Raw genomic sequence first — 23,257 nt, forward strand, 5'->3', positions numbered from 1 at the left:
TTAATATTTAATCGTTATTTTATTGATTTGAATATTTTTGAAGTTAAGTAACGTGATACATCGATAACTTATAGGATGATTTATAAATGATTGAAGTTTTTGTTATAATGTTACTAATTAATGAGTTCATTTCTTCTTCTTTATTTTCCTTCGTCATTTCTTCGTTCTATTTTTATCTCCGCTGCCTTTTTAATTTGGGATATTCCTTATTAAATTTAGTCGACATTAAGAAATCTCAATTGGGATAAGTCTGCTATTGTTTATTTTTTAATTCTAGGAACTATTCATGTTTTTTGTGCACTAAAGAGTTTACAAACAAAACAGTTTTACTCTCAAAAAGAAAATTGAAAGAAAATACCTAAAAAAACTTCACTTAGACAGCAGGGCCTAACGCCCTATCGATGTAACCATACGTGGTCCGTACAACCCTTCCGAGGGTACCCCTGACCTTCGACCTGATCTCTCCGAGGGCGCTGATGGTGGAAACCTTCCTGTCTACAGGGTGCAATTTCTGGATTCTATGCTTCCTCCGGCGGTATACTTGAATCTCCACAACTAAAGCGAGCGCTGAAAGAGATTATTAACGAATGCAAAAAATTATTCTACGTATGTAGGCGAGTAAGAATAAGGCTTGTAAAATGTATTTGGGCGATGGGCTAGCAACCTGTCACTATTTGAATCTCAATTCTATCATTAAGCCAAATAGCTGAACGTGGCCATTCAGTCTTTTCAAGACTGTTGGCTCTGTCTACCCCACAAGGGATATAGACGTGACCATATGTATGTACTTTTTCGTTTTACGCGAGTGGAACCAGCGGGCGTACTCAAGTGAAGATGGTGAATATCTCGGTAATTATCGTACAGAATTATTATATTTACCTGCTACAAGATATCCGATTCCAAGCAGACAGAATGCTCCGCGTAACATCACTAAGGATACGGGTTCTAAACCCTTTGTCGATTCACTTTGAGTCTGAAAATATTTTGAATTTAGACCATTTTTAATACTTCGTTTTCTCTATGTATGATATTCAAGATAATTAGTATGTTTTAATTAATTTTGTTATGTGTGGTTTGAGGCATAAATTGAAATAATTAGTAGTAAATAAGAGTAAAAGAAGTGATGTGAAAGAAGATGTAGTAACAGGAATAGAAAAGGGTATGTTAAGATGGTTTGGTCATGTGGAGAGATGAATGAAAGCAGGTTGACTAAGCAGATATACAAGGAGAGTGTGGAGGGAAAGGTCGGAGTGGGAAGACCTAGACGAACGTATCTTGATCAAATTAAGGACGTCCTGGTAAAGGGTCAGGTCAAAAGTACCCGAAACCGCCGAGCCTGCATGAAGAGAGTTGATGAAGCGAAGAAAGTATGAAGAGATCGTGGCAAGCGGCAAGAGGTAGTCTCTGCCTACCCTTCCGGGAAAAAGGCGTGATTTTATGTATGTATGTAAATAAGAGCAGTCTTTTAAAGGGGGTTCCGTACTTAAAAGGTATAAACGAGATACTTTTACTCAGCCTCCACCGTCTGCCTGTCCGTCTGTCTGTCACGAGGCTGTATCTCATAAACAGTGATAGCTATAAAGCTGTTTTTTTTAATTACTTACGTTTTAAACACTAAAAATAAATATATATTGGTGTTCTATACATACGGTTTTTATTTAATTAACTATATTTTGGAGTTAAAATCTTACCTGGGATGCGGCTGGAGAATCTCCTGAGATCTCCCCACTTTCCCTGTCACTCTCCGTGACAGGTTCTGACCTTCTAGATTGTTCTGGAAGGTTCTTGTACTCATCTGTTGTCATCTTCGCTAGTATGCCAGCTTCAAATAGTGTCATCACGCTTAAATGTATGAAATTTACTTAGCAAAAGAGAGAATAATTATAATTCAAGTATATTAAAGGAAATTTGACGTGAAACTATGAACAGATTTTAGCTTCGTTATGATGAACTTGCAGCTACAGTATGTTAAAATGTACATACATAGGTACATACATATAATCACGTCTCACGTCAGTCAGAGCCAACAGTCTTGAAAAGACTGACAGGCCACATTCAGCTATTTGGCTTAATGATAAAATTGAGATTTAAATAGTGACAGGTCGCCAGCCCATCGCCTAAAATAATTATCGGAATCACGCACGGTAGTAATAACACTAGTTTACAGTATATCTGTTGCCAAAATAATTTTAGCTGTTGCTAACTTTATATGGTATGCATATTTCAAATATATAAATATATTTTTTTTATCAGCTCTAGTTTTTGAGTTTCAGCTATGACGTAAAAACGTAAAAACATGTATTTAATAAGAAACTATTTATTAAAAAATTAATTTAATCATTGGTTTCTACAAAACTTCGTTTCAAAGCTTTTCTCTGATGTGTAGATTTAGGAAAATGGCGTATCAGAGACCAACAATAGTCAGACATCATATTCTTATCCCAAAAACCCTGATAACGCTCTTCCATGACTCGTAAGTCTTGATGCATACGCTCTCCTTGCTCTTCGCTCATATCCCCTAAATTTTCCGGAAACCTGTCCAAGTGACTATGAAGGAAGTGGAGTTTTATGCTCATATTGCACCCCATATTTTTTAATTATAAAAGAAGGTCTTCTACAAGCTCGACATAATTTTCCGATTTTTTGTTTCCGAGAAAATTCTGCATCACAGAGACAAAAGCTGTCCAAACCCTTGGTTCTAGCTCACTCATTGAATTTTTAAATTGAACATCTTTTGAGAGTTCTCTAATTTGGGGGCCATCAAATATACTGGCTTTAATCTTCTCCATAGTGAGCTGAGGAAATTTTTGGCAAATGTATGAAAAGCAATTCCCTTTTTTATCTAATGCTTTAACAAACTGTTACATGATTCATGCGGAACCGGACGCTGAACACAAGTAGGACTTGGGTACTGCCATTTAGCTCGATTTTTAGTGTTTAAACCGTTTACATTCACACTACAAAAGTAACAGCCTTCGTGATGATTTTGTGGTTCTCGCCAAATCGTTGGTGTTCCAAATTTAAAGGCACTTCTTTTACCACTTTTCCATAATTGTAAATATTCCACACACGATTTACACACACAATTGGGAGCCCAAGACTTGTCATTTTTATCCAAGAGCTTCCCAAAGTACTCAAAATAGGTATTTTTCACCAACTCTGGTATAATTTTCTACTGTCTTTAAACACATATTGTCCGCATATATAGCAAAAATGATTTGGATTATTTAAGCAACGTCTTTTTGAACTACTCATGTTGCAAAAACTTTAGATATTATTTATAATACAATAAAAAACGTACTTTATCGGTAAACAAATAAGCACAAATGATAAAAATCATAAACAAAGTAACTCGAGCTGCACGAAAAATTCTAAGGGTAGATTTGACATAAACGAGTCATAAGTAAACACTATCAACCATCTAAATCACGGCAACTGACAAAAAGTGGAATTTTGTAAACTAGTGTAATCTATCAGTATTTTCAAGACTGCTGGCTCTGTCTATCCCGCAAGGGATATAGACGTGATCAAATGAATGAATCATGCAACCCTCACTAGAATTGTTTTCCAAAACAAATCACCGGTCATCAAGGAAAATGGAGTACTCGTACTCACACATTATTGAAGGTTTCGAGATAAGGGCACCCGATTTGTAACGCTATGGCCGAGTATCGCGTGTACAGCTTCTCGCTCAGGTGGAAATTGTGTGAACCTGAAATAGAATCATTTTACTGCGAAATTATTTATTTATTTATGTACACAAAATTATATACAGGAGCATTTAATTCGAGTACATAGGTGCTACTTATTTCGAAAGTTATTACAGTAATTCTAGTATAAAGTTGCTACTTATTTCAAAAGAAATCTCTTCCAGTAGACCCGTGAGAGGAGAGATGAATTTTGGAGCGGTATGGCGTGAGCATTAATATCGTTTAACATATTTTACTAAAGTTATATGCTTTAGTTAAATATTATTCTTACAACTCTAAAAACTATGTAAATCTATCTATAATAATATTATAAAGCTGAAGAGTTAGTTTGTTTGTGTGTTTGAACGCGCTAATCTCAGGAACTACTGGTTCGAATTGAAAAATTCTTTTTGTTATATGACATCATCATGGCTATATAACATCACGCTGCAACTATTAGGAGCGAAGAAATAATGGAAAATGTGAAAAATACGGGCTAAATTATTCATCATTGAGGGCTTCAATGATGCCCAAAATAACTATACCACGCGGACGAAGTCGCGGGCACAGCTAGTTAGTTAATAACATGGTAGAATACACGTGATGAAATAGTAAGTTTTAATATTAACGAGAGAGAGAGAGAGATAAAGAGAACGAAAGCTGCGACAAATTATATTTATCTTTTATTATTATCTTTCAGATAAGCACGTAAGGACATCATAATAACAAAAGAGAAATATTCTTTTTATATTAAGTCCGGAAGTTTAAGTATTAGGTCCAGCACGTTCTCCGCACTCGGTCGCTTGAAAAATGAGCTTTTAAGTTCAGAAAACGCTAAAGCCATCTTTCTATAACGCCCCATATTGAGCGATATTTCTGAAAAGGTCCAACAAATTAACTTGGAAAGGTCAAAGGCTAATATTAAATAACGTGAAATGGTGAAACTATATTGAGTACAAGGTGAATAAATGAAAATCATTGACGTGTAAGGTCAATTAAGTCGGGAAAGGTTAGCCCTTAGAAGGGCCTGGTCGGGGTTGTAGCTTTAATAGGGGTAAAATTAACATTAGTTAGACATGTATGGGATAATTTGTTTTTTGCAAGATGGAGTTAATGCGTCACGAATTTTGTTTTTTTTTTAACAGCAGTGTCTCTTTTTTAAGAATACGATGTGATGGAAGGATGAAAAATAGATATCACTGTTTCATTGATAGCGATTGCACTTTTTTTATATCACACAAAGGAATCGTTAATCGAATGAATAAATAATTCCTTTGATCGGATCGATTGTTGTTATGTCGTAGAGAAAAGGGATAAATAAAGTCACAGAACAGTGTAAAGGGAATTAGGAAAAGACTTTACAACTCCTTATAAGTCATCACTCAATCCTATCGAGAAATCAGCAATTTATTCAGCGAGCAATTCTTACAAAGAAATTTTTTGCTCTGCGTCCAAAGAATTTTAAATTTTAAATTGAGCCTCCTTACTGGGTAGGTAGAGCCAACAGTGAAAGGCTACGATCAGCTGTATGATTTTTAAGATTTAAATAGTGACAGATTGTTAGCCCAAAGCTTAGAAGAAGCCTTTCTTAAATCTAAAGTATAATATCTCACTTTTAATAGTATATACACACATATATATATATATATATATATATATATATACACTATACATATAAAAAAGCATTTATTCTAGTTACCAAATCTTTCAGTGTCGTAATAAAGCGTTTCCCTCCCTCCCAAAATGGCGACCCGCCGCCGAGATAGCACGAGCCGAACGCCCACTTCGACGCTGCGCACGCGTTGCACCCGCTGCCTATGCATTAGCTTGGCGAGACGGCCATATACACCCGTCCCGTTCTGATATTAAAAAAGTAAATCAATTTAACTATATTTAAGTACCCGAAACCGCCGAGCTTGTATGAAGAGAATTATGAATGTGGATGAAGCGAAGGAAGTATGCAGAGATCGTGGCAAGTGGAAAGAGGTAGTCTCTGCCTACCCCTCCGGGAAAGAGGCGTGATTTTATGTATGGATTATTCAGTAACTTGAAAATTCAGGTTTCTTCACCATGTTTTCTCTTGCCACGAGATCATCGGTTAGCAGGTATAGCAGAACTAAGCCTCCACGTTGTCTTTGTTTGACAGCCAAGCATAAAAGCAAATTTAATTACCATTATGAAGCATTTTAATTAAGTCTCATAGCTGAAGATTAACTCATACTTAACATGATCCAGCTAAAAATAGTTCACTGTAGCGCTGAGTGGAACAAGATTATCGTAATTGGTTTAATCCAAGATGTAGCGAGATCCGACGACGATATAGTCTTAAACCGCTATTTGAACACACACACTTATCAGATAAAGCTCCTCTAGTTATCCGACTTGTGTTTCCATTCATGTGAAAAGTGCTTATTTGTTGATTCTCGCTAAGGCTTAATTGTTTGTGTGTAAACTCTTTATTGCACATAAAAATAATGTTAGTTTTAATACTAAAATTCGTGTTTAAAACAGTACCGGTTGCGTAGTCACCTCTCTGGAGAGTAGTGTAAGATACGGTTATGCATAATGAAGCATAAGGTATATCAGGAATATAAGAACCTATGAAGCGACTCGCATCAGCCTTTCGCAACCTTTGTAGGGGAAAATAATTTATGCCTGTGTGTGAATGTACCCTAAGAGAGTTATATTATTATACAGTTTTATTTGTGCGCGTGTGTGTCAAACATACAAACATTCACATTTAAGTCTGCTGTGAAGTAGGTAAATTAATTTATAAATTGTGTGATTTCCGCCACTAATAGAAAAAAATTATACGACCACTTCATCACTTTCCCATGCATGACATAAAAGGCGACTAATAGATAGGCTTATAAACTTGGGGTTCTTTAAGGTGATGGGCTAGCAACCTGCCACTATTTGAATCTTCCTTTCTATCATTAAGCCATAAATCTGAATGTTGCCTTTCAGTCTTTTAGGACTGTTGGGTCTGTCTTCCCCGCGAGGAATGTAGACGTGATTCTATGTATGTATGGATACAAGAAAAAATTAGCATACCTCTAAAATAGTCAGCGAAGAACTATGTCTTTCCACGACCAGCTCGTAACCGTGGTCTCTCATGGCTTCCTCCAGGGCTTGCAAGGTCCCTATTGGTTGTTCCCTGGCCGGCCTGGCCAGTAGACTGGTCAGGTTGGCGGAGTACATGTCTCCGATGACGTAGGTGGCCCCGAGTGAAACCAGGACGGATACTAAGCGAGCTTTGTGCGTCTTTGATGGTTCTTTGCTGGATGCTAAAAAAACATATATTTTAAGCTTAAGTGATAAGTTGGCTGACTATCAGACTAGTAAAAAATCTCAAATAAATACACACATTCTTCACCAAAACACCTATAACGTTTTGGCTAACACAGTCCTGTGAGGTATCACAGGACACGGATTTCATCTGTCGTACCTGCGCAGGTTCCACATAACAGAAACGATTTGTGTCCCTGTGGCAGTGGTGAGATACAGGACATCGATCATCTGCTCAAACGCTGCCACAGGTTCACAAACCATCGCATGAATCGTGTTTTCATTTGCGACAATTTAAAAATTGACCCATACAAACTGACGGACATTATGACAAAGGAACAGTCGATGGCCTCACTAACCAAATTTGTCGAATATATTTATTCCAATGTAAAAGACCTCAATGGGGACATCGCACCACAATAATATAATATAATAATAAAATAATGATAATACATATATACACATAAAAAAAAAAAAAAAAAAAAAAAAAAAAAAAAAAAAAAAAAAAAAATAATAATTATATATATATATATAAATATACACACTCATACATATATACATATCATAAACCATTTGCGTCATCACATCACAAAAACATTGGCAACCTGGCTTGAAGATGCATCAAATGGCACACAAACCAGGAAGCTAAAGAAAAATGCATTTTACTCAAAGCAAAAACAAACCAAAAGTGAAACAAATAAAACAAATAAAAAAAAAAAAAAAAACTATTTGAAATTTGAATTTTATCTCGCCGTATATTCATTACATAATTTCGGGTAAATTCATTTTACTTTTAAATTATTACTGTTTTATCTACACAACTACCATATCTTTCCCATATTTTTATGTAAGTATGTAAAAATAATAATTTTGGCGCCAACTACTGAGAAACTGAAGAGAGTCGCTAGCGACAATAGCTTGCCAATAGTAGACCTAGACATCCTGAATTCTATTCCTTTTACTTAATATTGTGAAAAGTTTATGTTTTAAGAACATTAAAGTATACGAGATTAATCAAATATAGTGAGTTAGCCCCAAATAAGGTTCGAGACTTTTGTTAATACTAACTCAAGGTACAATATGTAAAAAGTTATACTGATAGTCACTAGCGAGTAAAGCGAAACTCATGGTAGACGCTCTGAATTCTAATCCATTAACTTAGTATTTGCGTATGTAGCAGCTCCCTCTACCGTCAGTAAGTGAGCAATTTCGTCAGTATTTTGATGCCATACTGGATTAGGTTGGAGCTAGGAAACACTAAGCTAGATGTTTTCAAAGTGTCTTCAGCTTGTGTGTTCTAGATGTTGGTAATGTTTGTTCAGTAACTACGGATTAAACTCGAATGGTAATTCTACTGGTTCGCTACTTCTTGGCGTGTGATTGCAATTATAACATCTATGGAATTAGATTGTGTTTTGTTATAATTGTTACCCAACGCAAGGCGAAAAACTATGGTGTATGAATTTACACTCATAAAACTGTAAACAATAAAAAGTTATGTACTGTGAGTTAAATAAACACAAGATTAAAACAAAGAAAATAAAATAATTGGAATGAAATGAAATTTAGTTGAAGATTTCTTTAAAACAAAATACACGTACTTCATCAAAGTCGTAGGTACTTATTGACTCAAGAAGAATAAATACAAGTACCTTCAGGCCAAACTCGATTGCTAGTGACGATTTCCTGACACGAATTACAAATAAGTCTTGAAATCGAATAATAATAAAAAATATTGCTTTCATATCGCTTCAAAAGTTTTCGATTTGGCGAGTTTTTTTTATTTAGTCGTGTTCTCCTTTGAGAGAGCGCCCATTAGAGCCAGCAAAATGTTTTAGTAAAAATCTGTTCAGTATTTTTGATAACCGCACTGATTAAATACACTGATATTTGAATTCTGTTTTAGCTCAAAGCTTATACGTTTTTATGGTATATTTAAAATAAAAAGAGAACCCTAACTTTATCTCTAGAGAAATTCGTGGCTCGGGTCGTTCTCTGTCTACCATCTGTCTGTTATTAAGAGGACTCAGGCAACATGTATTCAGGAAATAAATCACAAGAATCAGGATAAAAAAAAAACAATAAAGGCACAGGGCTACTATGAGGGGCGATTGTATGGAAGAAATCTTCCGATCAAAGCCGCGCCAATGCCAAGCGGAGAATGTCACAATCATGACCAGAACTTACATTGATTTAAAAAGAGAGTAGTTTTAAGTGGACAGAGAAGAAGCGGCGATGATAAATTTACATACATAAAATCAGAAATTCTTGCTCTTGAGGGGTAGGCAGAGACTACATCTTACCCCTTGCCACGATCCCTGCATACTTCAATCGCATTCGCAACTCTTCACGCAAGCTCTCGGAGGGTACTGTTGACAAGATCTGATTAGACCAAGGTCGAAAGTACCTTAATTAAATTGAGTTGGAGAAATGTCCAAGCTAACTCCTTCATATTTGACGAACTTACATTGCCTCAAAAAGAGGGTAGTTGTAAACCAACAGCAATTGTTCAAGAGATTTAGTTGGTCCCGACGGCGCCGCTGCCAGAGAGAAGGCGCGGCGATGACGAACCATAGAGCTGGGCCCGTGACCAGAATGGTGGCACATACTAAAGGCCATACCTGTATGAGAGCAATATTTGTAAAATTTTGTTATTATAATTCTGGCATTCGGCCTTCCGGCTGAATCCTCCATAGACCTAAAGATCCCCCTTTGACTATACGTAGGTGTACTTAAAACTAGTTCTAAACTATAACTTACTAACTATTTAATGTAGTTAGGTATTTTAAAATATTTGGTCCTATAAACTTACACACATACATACACAAATACCTCCTTCCAGGAGGGGTACGCAGAGACCACATCTTACCACTGGCCACGGTCCCTGCATACTTCTTTCGGAGATGTACTATCAAAAGGTCAGGCCAGAAGTACCAGAAACCGACGAGTTTGCCTAAAGAGAGTTATGAATATGGATGAAGCGGAAGAAGTATGCAGGGATCTTGGCAAGTGGAAAGAAGTGCAAACTTATCTCCTAAATATATTGATTAAATATCTTATTATTAAAGGAGACATTATTTTTTGACGGACTTATTTGGAAAACCTGTAATAATTGTCCGAACATACATTTACTTACTATAGGAAAGAAAGTCCGTACCTCCCACCGAAAAGGTCTGATTATGGCCAAAGTCTCGCTCAGCTTGGCGGGCGCGTGAGTAAGGAACGCGCCAGAGTCCGCCAACGTCAGGAATGAGAATTCCACCGCCTGCAGCCTCTCCCACGTCATCGTCACGTCTCCGATGAAGAAATCTGCTTTCTAAGGATATATAAAACAACATAATCCGTCAACAGGTTAATATAGTAATTGAAGTATACATCAATCGAGTACATTATTAGAGAATGCCTTGTGGCATTAAATCCACCTATTGTACATTTTACTTGCATAAAGTTTTAATAAATAAATAAATCAATTATTGATTTTGGAATAACTTGGGATTGTCCTATTTAGACGACTAATCTTGGGAAAGGATTTTGTCACTATCTGAATCTTAATTGCATTATTATGCCATCTAACTGAACATGGCTTTCGAGTCTTTAAAAACTGTTTCCTTTGTCTACCCCGTAAGGTAGACGCAGTACTTATATGCGTATTATTTTCTTATTACATATATCCGACTTTGGCGAGCATAGAGTTTAAAAGTTAATGTGATTTTGAGAACAAGGTACTTACCTAGCTTATATTGAGAAGGAAAAAAGTGTAAAAATATAATATAGGTCAAATTACACAGATTGAGTTAGCCTCGAAGTAAGTTCGAAACTTGTGTTACGAGATACTAACTCAACGATACTATATTTTATAATAATAAATACTTATACAGACAAATATCCAAGACATTTCTCATCATGCCCTAGCTGGGATTCGAATCTGGGACCTCCGGAGTCACAGCGTACCACCGCTGCGCCACAGATGCCTAATTACTTTAACCAACTTACGCGTTTCCAAATCAAGCCCAGGGTTCCCTTAAAAGTTCCATTGCCCGATATACTAGAGCCTTGACTCCTGTCCGGCGGATCGTAATATTTATATCTGTAATAAACAACGAAAACATCCCATTAGTATATCATTATCAGCAATCTAAAATGTCCTAAAATAAACGGTTTCCTTCCGGGAAGAAGTGAAATCATAACAATGAGGAAAATGTGCCTTGTAACAAGTTGAAAAACAAATAAATATAAGCTAAGGAGAATGAAAAGAAAGGTTACGAAAAAAAAAATTATAACCTTTAGATAATATTTTTTTTACATGACTGCTATAATTCTGAATGAGTATGAATTTGTTTTAAGTTATTTCGCGTTTTCCTTTATTATTGGGCAATTTTTTGATCTACCTAAGAAAACATGCTACCTACTAAAAATAAACTCTTCTTGTAGGGGATGCGCTGGCAACCTATCACTATTTGAATCTCAGTTCCATCCTGAAGCCATACAGCTGAACGTGGGCTTTAAGTCTTCAAAACTATTGTCTCTGCCTACCCCACAAGAGATGTGGACGTGATTATATGGATGTATGTAAGAAAACGTAGGATGCCTTTGTATAGGGAACTTGTGTTATGTTCTCAAGAAAAGTGTGTACGTACTTAAAGTTCAGTTTGTTCGCCAGTAGCGCCAGAAGTTTGTCGTCTCGGCCCCCCGTGACGTTTACAGTAGAATCATTGTTGTATTTCACGAAGTGCCATGGTGGTGCCTGCGTGAGTTAAGTATTTATACTCTGTAGCTACTAAATTCTGAATTCGAAATTTGCCGCTGTATTTTTTTTTTACATTATCTGTGTTCACCAGAAACACTGGTATAAGGAAAAAATACTAAAAAATATTCGATTCTTTAGGGTAAGAGAGTAGGTAATTTCTCTTTCTGATACTTTTTTTTCCGTGGGTATTCCAGGATGATTTTAATTCCATATCAAAGACTTTTAAAAGAGTATGTTAAGTTTTTGCCTCTGATATCATCCAACAGACAACTTTTTGACGGCCACTGTGGCGCAACGGTAGGTAGTACGCTTGTCTATGACACCGGAGGTCCCGGGTTCGAATCCCGGTCAGGGCAAGATGAGGAAAGAACTTTTTCTGATTGGCCTGGATCTTGGATGTTTATCTATATAAATATTAATTATAAAATAATTTATTAAAATTAACATTAAAAAGGAGAATATACATTTCCAAATTAATAATTCAATTTAAAAAAAAACACGTATAAATACTAATGCGATAAGGAAAACAAAATTAAACGTAGGAACTGCGATTGCAAACTTACGTGTAAAACAGGGACGTCGAACACCCTTCCCCTGAAGTTTTCGTACACTTTGTCGGCAGGGGGCAGCACTGGCGACTTGTACAGTCGACCCGACCACCAGTTGACCATAGACAAGTAGTTGAGCCGGTTGGGCGTTGCTTGATTGTAATAGACCCGGAATCTAAAACATTTAGAATGGAATTAAAATACGCATATCACGACTTTATCCATGAAGAGGTAGAGTGTGCCAATGGTGACAAGACCCAAAGGTCAAGTTTATCTGAATGATTTGATAGGATTGAGATACAGAAATAATGACAAGTTGCTGGCCCATCGTCATCATAATATGAACAAAATTAAAAAAAAATATAATATTCAGCAACTATTAATCTCGTTCCAAATTTATTTTATTTAAAACTGAGATAAGCGTATAAAATAAATTTAAATTTAATAAATTAACTAAAGGGAATCTAAACGAGAAATAAAAATTGTAACTTGGCAAAATAATCATAAAACTATTTTAATAATAATAAATTAAATTTAACAATAATAATAAATTTGTAAATTAGAGTATAAAAATATTTTTTCCGTTCCATGTATTCTTCTGCAACAGTACAATCGACACTAGTGCCTGTCAAAATTAACTCCAAAAAGGCCTAACCATTTCTCAGCCAATAAATTGTATATTTTCTTTGGCGTTCATAAAATATGTTTTGGCCAACTCTCAATCGGCGTTCGGGCCAATCGAATTACAAAGTACGTGATAGTCCGGACCTTTGTATTCTTCGTACGGGTTTATTGGGCTTCGTTGGAGGCGAAATGTAATTTTTAGAAATACCCCTAGGCGACCGGCTGCCCAATCAGCTGCTGTTGCTTGTACGTTTAAAAAAAAGCAGTGCCTTCAGCATGCCCGGTATTCAGTACTCAGCGTTTTGCCGCTATTTTGAAGTTTTTTTGAAATTCGAATTGATGACTTGCCATTTTTAAATGGTAGAATGGAATACCCATGAAAAAAAAAATTTGTAATCAACCCCGAATTCACTATATATATAAAGTTATAACATTGTTTAACATATAAGGTAAAAACGTGTTGTTTTGTTAATTAATCTATGTATTAAATTATACTAAATTTTATTATTGTATTAAATTTGTGTCGTTCAGTAAATGAAGTTATTCTATTTATAATTAACTAGCGACCCGGCTTCGCACGGTACTTAATATATCTCTATTAGAACTAACTAAAGGACCGCCCGCAAAGCGGCTACCTAAGTCTTGCTCCCGGCAAAAGTGTCACTTCTGCCTGCAGTCCCGGGCCGTGCAGCAGAAATCGTTATATTTTAATTTCACTACAACTTCAAAACCAAACGTCCAATTTTAATCATTCAAGACCAAATATTATCTACATAAACTGTACTTATTGATGAAATTATTTATTTTCATAAGGATTAATAGCATGAGTAAAAAAAACGCGTTTAAATGTAGACCCAAAAAAAAATTCAAGATTTTTAAATAAAAATGTGGTTGTTGTGCCTTACTCGACATAGATAGGTATAGTGTGTCGCGGACTTTTTTGTAGATATTTATAAGATCTACAATTAATTAAAACATTTTATGGTTCTATCTTTTGTAGTTTAGGCAGCGTAGGCAAAATAAGTAACTTTTTGGTTGGTTTTTTTCATTTTGTGTCCGAAAAATCCAAATATATTACGGAACCCTATTTTTTTCCAAAATAAAATATAAGCTATGTTACTCGTGAATAATGTAGATTTCGAATGGTGAAAGAATTTTTAAAATCGGTCCAGTAGTTTTTGAGCCTATTCATTACAACCAAACAAACAAACAAACAAAGTTTTCCTCTTTATAATATTAGTGTAGATTAGTGGAAAATTATTTGTGGGAATTAATTGCATTTTTCTGAAAATATTAACAATTTATATTAATTCTGAATGAATAATTATTTCTTTTAATAATAGGTTATAAAATTGTTGGTATATGATTTAAAAATTATCTAAAAAGAATTACTTTCATTATTTAATTATTTTACACTACAGATCTGTCAATTTGATTTTAATTACACCACATTAATCGAGTAGAGCCAAACAAACAAACATTAATAGAGATTGATGCCAAAAACCCATTCGGGATGTTCATTATTTTATAATTCATTAATTACTGTGATTGGCTGACAACAAATACTTGTTTATAATCTCAGACGATTGGTCATCTACAGACATTTGAAAAAAAAAATATAAGGCGAATAAGGTCTAATAAACGGAATTGTTCTCGTAGGTATTCATTTATTTTATGGAAAGATCGGCACTGCCTACTCCTCCTATTTTGTGTATGTATGTAAGTTAAGCACACATACATAGTGACGTATATATCCCTTGCGGGTAGACAGCCAACAGTCTGGAAAAGTATGAAATATCACGTCCAGCAATATACTCGTAGCTTAATGATAGAATTGAAATTAAAAATTGTCTGGTTGCTAACCTAGCGCATATAAGCAAAATTCCAAGTATTAGTCTATCCCTTAGTCGCCGGAAGTAAAACCACACTTACAAATAAATAAATGACGCAATAAAGTGTTAAAAAATATTTTATTATGCTAATTAAATTATATTACTTAGGTCGAAAAACCACGTTCTCTGCGTGGATCAACTGATATGCACAACACAACTAGTTGTGCTATTAGGATTTTTTTTAAATTAATCCCGTAGACACAAACACATACTTGTCATTAACGCTTACCGTTCCTCTTAAGTTTTTGCTATATTAATTCAGGGTTCATGTTGTATTCTTTATACTCGTATACCAGTGACTATTATAGTTTGTAGCACTTACAACTGAATAGAGCAATAAAAAAATTGAAATATACATTTTCAGATTTAATGGAACTCACACATTTTTTCTTGGGTTCGTGATGACCGCTACTCGCATGGCTTCCCTGATGGTGTTCAAAAACTTGTCGGAGACGAACCCTCGAGGCCAAAAGAAGATGTACAGGATCGTCCGATGAATCAAGTTGTTGTCTGTTAACTGAGCAGAAAGTAACCTTTTTTTACATACATACATAAAATCACGCCTCTTTCCCGGAGGGGTAGGCAGAGACTACCTCTTTCCACTTGCCACGATCTCTGCATACTTCTTTCGCTTCGTCCACATTCATAACTCTCTTCATACAAGCTCGGCGGTTTCGGGTAACCTTTTTTTCTTTAATTAAAACTCTTTTCCCTCAAGGTTTAGATTTATTTTTACAAAAAACATGTATTTTTTTTTTGGGATTTTTTCTTTACCCTATCTAACTTATACATTTATTGTTAATCCTTGTTTGTAACTTGTACAGCTCTTTCAAATATTTGGTTGAATGAGAGATAAGTTTATATCTTTGGGATGTCTACCATTGTATGTATTTAGGTCTAATAAAATATCAGTTTCCTTTACAAGAATTAGAATAAATAGACACGTACCTCTATAAGAATATTTTCACATTCTGTCGGCTCACAGAGAATGAGGCTGACTCTTTCTTCAGAATTGTCAAGGGCTTTTTTTAGAAAACTATAATACTGGAACAAATCATTTTAGTACAATTTATGTTTATTTATTATGCCAAATGGTCCTAAAATTTATGTACAAAAAGTTTAAGTTACCTTGTTTTTGTTTTCTTTCGTATGTAGATCTAAATTAATTACTTGGACCTTGTGTTCACTTAGCAGACAAAATAGTTCAAACATATCACTTGACCTGTAATAACACACAATTGAAGGATCTAATTGAAGGAACTTTCTCTTTGGTAGCTCATCTCTGCAAAACTTCAGTTTTATACACGCCGAGTCTATGATTCGCTCTCTTTAAGGCGCTTTAAGTAATATCGTAGTCCTCTTAGTTCTTTATTTAAATACTTATTCGCTAATCTAGGTTTAATTGAAAAAACTTAGTTGGAGTGGTGATCTCGGAAAAAACTGTGGATCTCCCAAATTCCCAGTTGCTTTCGTGGTGAACAAGCAAATTAAATCCAAGAAAGCCGGAAAGATAATGTAGCAAAGTGCGAACACAACGGGGTAAACGTAAATATGAGAGAGAAAGAGAGAGAGAGACATGGATATACTCGCCTGATGTTAGTAGATTCTCCTCTAACCACTGTTATCGTTTTAGCCGGCAAACCTTCGGCTATATCTTTTACAGCCAGAGTGAAGTCCTCCGGTAGTCGTGTCATAGTTTCCGATATAACATCCTCTATATCGAAAAAACAATGACTAGTATTGGAAAAACAAATTAAAACTAAAACAAATGCAATTAACATTTTGAATTAAAAGTGGCCAGTTACATAAGTTCCATAGCCAACTTTTTAATTTTACATTTGGAACACATCAGTGAAATTAATTCTGTTCATATTTATACATATATTATAAAAGAGAAGTATGTAAGAGAAACGTAAATTTTTCCACGAAATCGTTTGTGAATAAAACCCTGTCTGAATTTGTGGCAAGAAATATCCGAAAAGTATTTACGTTACTTTCGTGTGACGACCGAAATGTTCTGAAATATACTCGCGAAGATTATTGAATTATTATGGTGCATAGAATAGTTCATAACAGAAGAGCCTTCAATTGTGTTTTTGTTTATGATTTTTCTATGGAAAATTCCAAATTCCACGAGCATGATAAGATCTTATAAAATGGTTTTAATATAATAATAATAGTGAAATCCGTAGCTAGTTGTCGGATTTGAAGCAAAGAGTGACTTTGTTTTATACCAATGTTGTTGATGATTATTATGTAAATAATTTGGTGTTGATTAACTGGCATAAAGAGAGCTTGTATCGTAGGTCTAATGAACAGAATAAGCAAGCAACAAATTTTACACAAAATTAATAAAACTTCGCAAAGTTGTGATATAGCGAAAATGCAGGGAACTAGCAGTTTAATTTCATAGTAAGTATGTGATACATACAAATCACGGTGCCGTGTGGGTTCCGGGCACTTTTCAAATACGACCTCTCCCTCTCTTTCTCTCGGAATTTGTAAAAAGCGACTAACGGAGAGGCTAATAAATTTGAGTTCCTTATTAGGCAATGGGTTAACAGCCTGTCACTATTTGAATCTCCATTCCATCATTAAGCCATACAGTTTAACGTGGATTTTTAAGACTGTATGACTTTGTAAGACTGTTGGCTCTGTTTACCCCTTAAGAGATAAAGACGTGATTATATGTTTGTATGTACGTAACAAACAACAAACGGCACGGTACAAATCACGGCTATAGAGACTATATTTTTCTACTTTATTCGCTGCATACTTCTTTTGCTTGATCTACATTCATCACCCTCGTTTTGAGTTTTCTGGACTTTTCGCTGCAAGGTCCCCGATTTATAAATATATTTAGTAAAGTAAGTGGTATACGTGTAAGAAAAAATAAGTTTTCGAATTGGTCTTCTATACATTATTCTAAGTACATGTGCATCGTTCTAAATAACCCGTGAGTGGTCGGGTCGTTGGATTGGCATTTGACGAGGTAAGTGGCTACTTTTCATCGGAAGGGCCTACATGACCGATGGTTTAAAAGCTTTACCGTGTTGCCTTTGAGCCTTCGGCCTTATGGGAAAGGATACACGTAAACATATGAGGCTATTCATTTACGTGTATTATGTATGCAGGTAAGTCTTAGAATATTAGACGTCTTGACTACGATACGCAAAGTGCAAATAAATTTGTTTGACAAACTGCTTTTTTATAGAAACATACATAAAATCACATCTTTCTTCCGGAGGGTAGGTAGAGACTATATACTTTTTCGCTTCATCCACGCTTATTATTCGCATTATCGTCATATTTTTGATATAAATCTGACTTCCGAACATATGTAAAGGAGGACACTAACTATCTGATTGACTCATATCAATGGACAGACCAAACGGCTGGGTCTAGAGTTTTGAAATTTGGAAAGTAGATTCCTTATGTAGTTTAGAGGTTCACATAGAGATTCCAGGAATTCCCGTAATAATTTAGCTGGAATTTTCTCTTCACGCAGGCGGAGCCAAGGGCATACTTCAGTTACAAAATAACCTTACATTACTCGTTCATCAATAGTTTATAAGATTCATAACATCTGCACTAACCCTTAATAAGTGCTGAGTCGCTAGCTGTCAGCGGTCGACAGCGCTGAATTATGAGCTGACACAAAATGACCGCCTCAGGCGAGCATTACCTCCCCGGCTACACTCGGCCCGACCCACATCCACAAACAATGACATTATTATGTGCATTCTGACTGACTGACTGGTGATTGATGAAGGTGGATGTGTGGTATAATAGAATTGTTTTTGTATTTTTGGATTAGTGCTTTGATATTATTGTAATGATGATGCTGAAGGACAATACGTGTTGTGTTATTTCGTATTAAAATTAAATCTTTGCAATAATTGTATTAATAAAAGAGGTACATTCCTAATTCAAAGTACAGAAGAAAGTAGTTCTTTTTTATTGAATGGCGTTTTATCTCAATCTGCCTGATGAGGCAACCAGGACTAACCAAGAAGGCTAAAAGGATGAGGCAGTGTTTGTATAAAAAAGGATTTGTTCCATAGTCTTTCATTTGAAAATAGACCCGTTCATTAGGTGCTTGTAAAATAATATTACTTTCCAATAACTAAGCCGTCATAATTCAGCCATACTATTAATTATGCTTACCCCAATGAGCACTGAAGATCAATTATCGGAAAACCTTCCACGTAAATCGTAAAAAAACATTATTAACTTGCCTTGGAGCACAGATGAGATATGTATGAAAAGACAAAGCTTTTTGTTGTTCTTTGAGAAATCAATGTAATAGTGAAACGTCTGACCTTTTTTTATTTTTCGTCTTTTTATATTTAAAAGAAAATAGTGGAATTTGCTTGTCTACAAAATTGAATTAAATTTTGCACCATACTTATTTTAATCATCCATGCAACAACCAATGTTATCAATATTTATTTTTTTGGTTACTTGTCAGTGTCAATTAATTATAAAAATAATGTTCTTTCCGTAGCCTTATAAAGTCTGATGACATCATTTGCCTTTTGGTAATTTTTACCTGATTTACTTACATTGTAAAATAAAGTAATGCATCTATCCTAAATATCCTACATTCTTCTCCAAGTTTCGATAACTACCGGGTACGTAATACACTTGAAGTAAAATAACTGTCCTCAATTCTATAGAGCTTAGGCTCTGTTTTTATTTTCCTTGTTATGGTATTCGGGCAAGAATTAGTTCATCAGATTAATGATATTTTCCCAGAATATTTATGATTATCTTAAGGGTTCCGTCGATTTGAGATAATGTTTAATGGGTCATTGGGAGGGAAAATGTTTTAAAAATAGCCTTTCTTTAATAACAAGAGTAATGACTTTCTCTTTCTGACCTTAAGTTTTAATGGAAAAGTAATTACTTAATTTCGTACGTAATCAGAATAATATTAATAAGTCCTATATAACCTGTATTAAAACGTCTATAATCCCTTAGAAACCTAAAAAAATATAGTGGCTTATTATTTTCTATACAGTAAGACTTTACACCTAGCCACTTCCATTTGACCTCTGAAATTTTTGCACAGTGTGCAATAGTGGATCATGGTAATATATGCAGTTGCGTAAATATGCAAATTTCCTCACGATATTTTCCTTCAATGTGGGAGCATCGGTAAGTCTTATGTCAACTCAACTCAGAAAAGTCATTGGTAGGAAGGAGGCCGAGGTGAATTTCTTCTTGTGCGATACTCTTTTTAATCGAGAAGCTTAATTTAAATAGACCTAAATGGGTTAATTATATACCTTCATGTGCTCTCGAATAAGTCATTAAATGGAAACAAAATAACGTCCCAACCGCGAGGCGACACGTCTCGTAAACAATGGCCAAAAAACATGACACATGCACATGTTCCCGCGCTGCAATATTAATATGGTTGATAATGTATAGACACTACCAATCACGCAAAAATAAACCATAGCTCTTTCAAATTTGGGTAGAATTTTGCCTGAAACAACATTTGTCTCTGGTGTAAAGGGGAAGCGAAAGCAATTTTGACTCCGTTCCAAGTTCAAACAACAGATTGATGTCCAAGTTGTTCTGTTTTCAAATGTTTCCTCGTGTTCGAAATTAAATTTCCCTGAATTATTGTCAGAACATGAGATGCTGGTTGAATTTTAATACAATCATTTAGCGTACTTATGCCATTTTTGACTTCATATTTTTTACTATACGGCTGGCGTTAAAATTGACATTAGAAAAATTTCTAGTTAACGGTTTTCAAGTTTTACGTTTGATATAATACGACGCGGAAAATGTTGTGCAGGAATTCTTGTTGTATTAATACTTCCCTGATGAAAGAAGAAGGTGTATATACGTAAATATTTTGTTTGTAACAAAAAAAATCAAAAACCACAGACAAAAGTGTGTACGAAGCTCCGTGAAAAAGCTATAGTTTCTTATAAATTGCGCCGCGCATCGCAGCTATGAAGAGTGACGCCTCGGGGGCCTTAGATTCCCGCACTCCGCGAGGAGCCCTGATCATGTAACGGCTCATGTTGCTGTTACGTCTACCGCCATTTATTTTTAGCTTGACGCAAATACCGTGGTGGATGTCACATATTTATGTATGTTTTGCAATTTTTTATGAAGTAGAATATTATTGAAATATTAAAAATGAAAAAGGCTTTTGACTCGCAATGAGATTATGATAGCCATTTTATTAACCTAATTAGCCTTAAAATAAATAGATTATAAAATTATGAGTTTTGCGCTACTGGAAAACTCAACAAAATCAACACAACGGTTACGTGTACGCTATAAAATTTTGTCAAAATTACAAAATCATAATATATCCTAAGGTAAGTATTTGTTTTTAAAAACTTCTTTTTTTTTATTATGGCAACATGTTAAAAAACATACAATATATCCTTTCGAAATTTAAGTAAAAAATGTGTAAGTCTCAATCGTAGAGGCTCGTAGACTCTACGAGCTATGTGCTACGTATTCGTAGCACATCGTAGCGTGAATATGTTTAATCCTTTCTTCTTCCTTCTGGCATTAGTCCCGGTTGCATCCTCACTTCTCTGGAGAGGAACCCGGGGTATGCCTTTGACAATGGATCCTGGATTGGGTGAGTCAGGTTTTTACACGAAGCGATTCCCCTCTGACCCTAATATACATATTTGTACATCATAACATTAAACAATACAGTTCTCAACAAAAAAATACCTTTGTATTCAATTTGCAATTTATTAGTTATTCTTTAAATACCTAAATAGGTACATGAGTATTGTAGAAATGTATATGAGTATATAATATAATTTTTTATATGTTTTGGTAAATATTTCGGACGTTTTAATGACTTTTCTTTTATTTTCTTCGTAACGTAACGTATTTTTTAAATTATAGAGGAATTATTGCATCATTTGACGATGTTAGTTAATTTTTAGAGTACCTGAATGCACAAATCTTTTTTAACTTTCTTCTGGGAAGATAAAGAATTGAGTTCTAAGGAGAAGGAATTATACTAAGCTAATGTAAGCTTTTAAATTTAGAATACTATATTTCAGTTCCATTCAACCATTTTATTTTATTTTCTTGGCAAGGGTAGGCAGAGACTACATCTTTCCACTTGCCATGATCCCTGCATAATTCTTTCGCTTCATTAGTGTATACGCCCAATTAAAGGAAGAAAAATATTATTTGCCACACAATAACAGTTGTCCTACCTACACATTTCATATAACGTGGGTAATGCTAACAAGCATAAGGAAAGCAAAAATTAAATTGTGAAAGGTATTTCAAAGAAAACTTGAACTAACAAGCCCAATACAAGTATGATATGACTATCTATGAATCTTTATAGATATCAAATCATAAATAGATAACAGAAATCGCTAAAGATTTCATTTCAAAATAGGACCTTTTATCATTGCGGTATCTTTTTGACGTCCGGTGAAAATGCTGCAGTATAGTTGTTCCGTCGCTTATTCTACACTTGAGATTTATTCATGACAAGTTGCTTGCCCATTAAAAAAACCTATGTATGATTTGAAAATGTTTCATGTCGTGTGGTTCCAGGTACCAATATAAAAAAAAAGAATAGGACCACTCCATCTTTTTCCCAAGGATGGCGTAAAGGGCGACTAAGCGATAGGTTTACAAATTTGGGATTCTCCTGTTTGGGCGATGAGCTGGCAACCTGTCACTATTAGAATCTCAATTCTATCATTAAGCCTAAACGCTGGTCGTCTTTTCTGTCTTTCAAGACTGCTGGCTCTGTCTACCCTGCAAGGGATATAGACGTGATTATATGAATGAATGAATTAAATGATTTTTTTTAATTTTTAATCTACTTTAATTTGTTATCTTTGAAGTTAACTCGTCTTCTTAACGTTAAGGTTTCTGAGAACTTGTGCATTCGTTTCCCTAACCAGAAAAGTTCCATGGAGTATTGCTACGAGTACTCTGAGAGACTAAATTGTAATGAACTTAACAATTCTTATCATATATCTCTCATCCCTACATATTCCTAATTGCTGTCGCATTTTTCTTTTGTATCGAATTAAAAATGAATTCAGTATGAGTTTTTGTGTGCAAAGATAAAGTTCGTCGATATCTGCGGTCCCAGGTTCAAATTCCACCGTGGACAAATCTGTTGTTGTAATTGCCGTTGCCTGCGTAGGAGTCAACTTCATTCGTATTATTTCGCTTTAAAATTGTAACTTGCCTTGCTGAAACCAGAATAATAATTATATTATCTGTGGCATATATTCAATTTTTTGATTCCAATACAAATTTACATTCTTTACCTACATACTTCTTTTTACATTATAATAAGAAAAATTTTCAGCCAGTCAACCATTAGAAAACTAATCATAAAATAATTCCACATTCCATTTTCAAAGTTTAACGGTACTTTCTATTTTTCTCCAACTACAGGCCGCGTTTTGTTTTCGAACGTTTTTTTCAAACGGCGCA

The 23,257-nt window shown here is 34.9% G+C and overlaps 1 protein-coding gene across 1 annotated transcript in view; it reads right to left on the minus strand.

The window, feature by feature from the left end:
• Positions 1–373: 373 nt before the first annotated feature.
• The window catches only part of LOC106130171 (ionotropic receptor 40a), a 28,647-nt gene continuing 5,763 nt past the window's right edge, over positions 374–23,257 (minus strand). Inside the window, exons 2-17 of the mRNA XM_060945137.1 lie at positions 16,379–16,522; positions 15,917–16,010; positions 15,737–15,832; positions 15,169–15,305; positions 12,288–12,447; positions 11,615–11,721; positions 10,971–11,064; positions 10,135–10,293; positions 9,445–9,598; positions 6,744–6,976; positions 5,389–5,548; positions 3,616–3,712; positions 1,692–1,842; positions 1,530–1,541; positions 880–973; positions 374–567 (exon numbers count right to left, since the gene is read on the minus strand). Coding sequence (XP_060801120.1) covers positions 374–567; positions 880–973; positions 1,530–1,541; positions 1,692–1,842; positions 3,616–3,712; positions 5,389–5,548; positions 6,744–6,976; positions 9,445–9,598; positions 10,135–10,293; positions 10,971–11,064; positions 11,615–11,721; positions 12,288–12,447; positions 15,169–15,305; positions 15,737–15,832; positions 15,917–16,010; positions 16,379–16,522 — 2,086 coding nt within the window. The remainder of the gene's footprint in view (positions 568–879; positions 974–1,529; positions 1,542–1,691; positions 1,843–3,615; positions 3,713–5,388; positions 5,549–6,743; positions 6,977–9,444; positions 9,599–10,134; positions 10,294–10,970; positions 11,065–11,614; positions 11,722–12,287; positions 12,448–15,168; positions 15,306–15,736; positions 15,833–15,916; positions 16,011–16,378; positions 16,523–23,257) is intronic.

The sequence above is a fragment of the Amyelois transitella genome, chromosome 7 (genome assembly GCF_032362555.1).
Source record: "Amyelois transitella isolate CPQ chromosome 7, ilAmyTran1.1, whole genome shotgun sequence".
Taxonomy (NCBI): Eukaryota; Metazoa; Arthropoda; class Insecta; order Lepidoptera; family Pyralidae; genus Amyelois; species Amyelois transitella.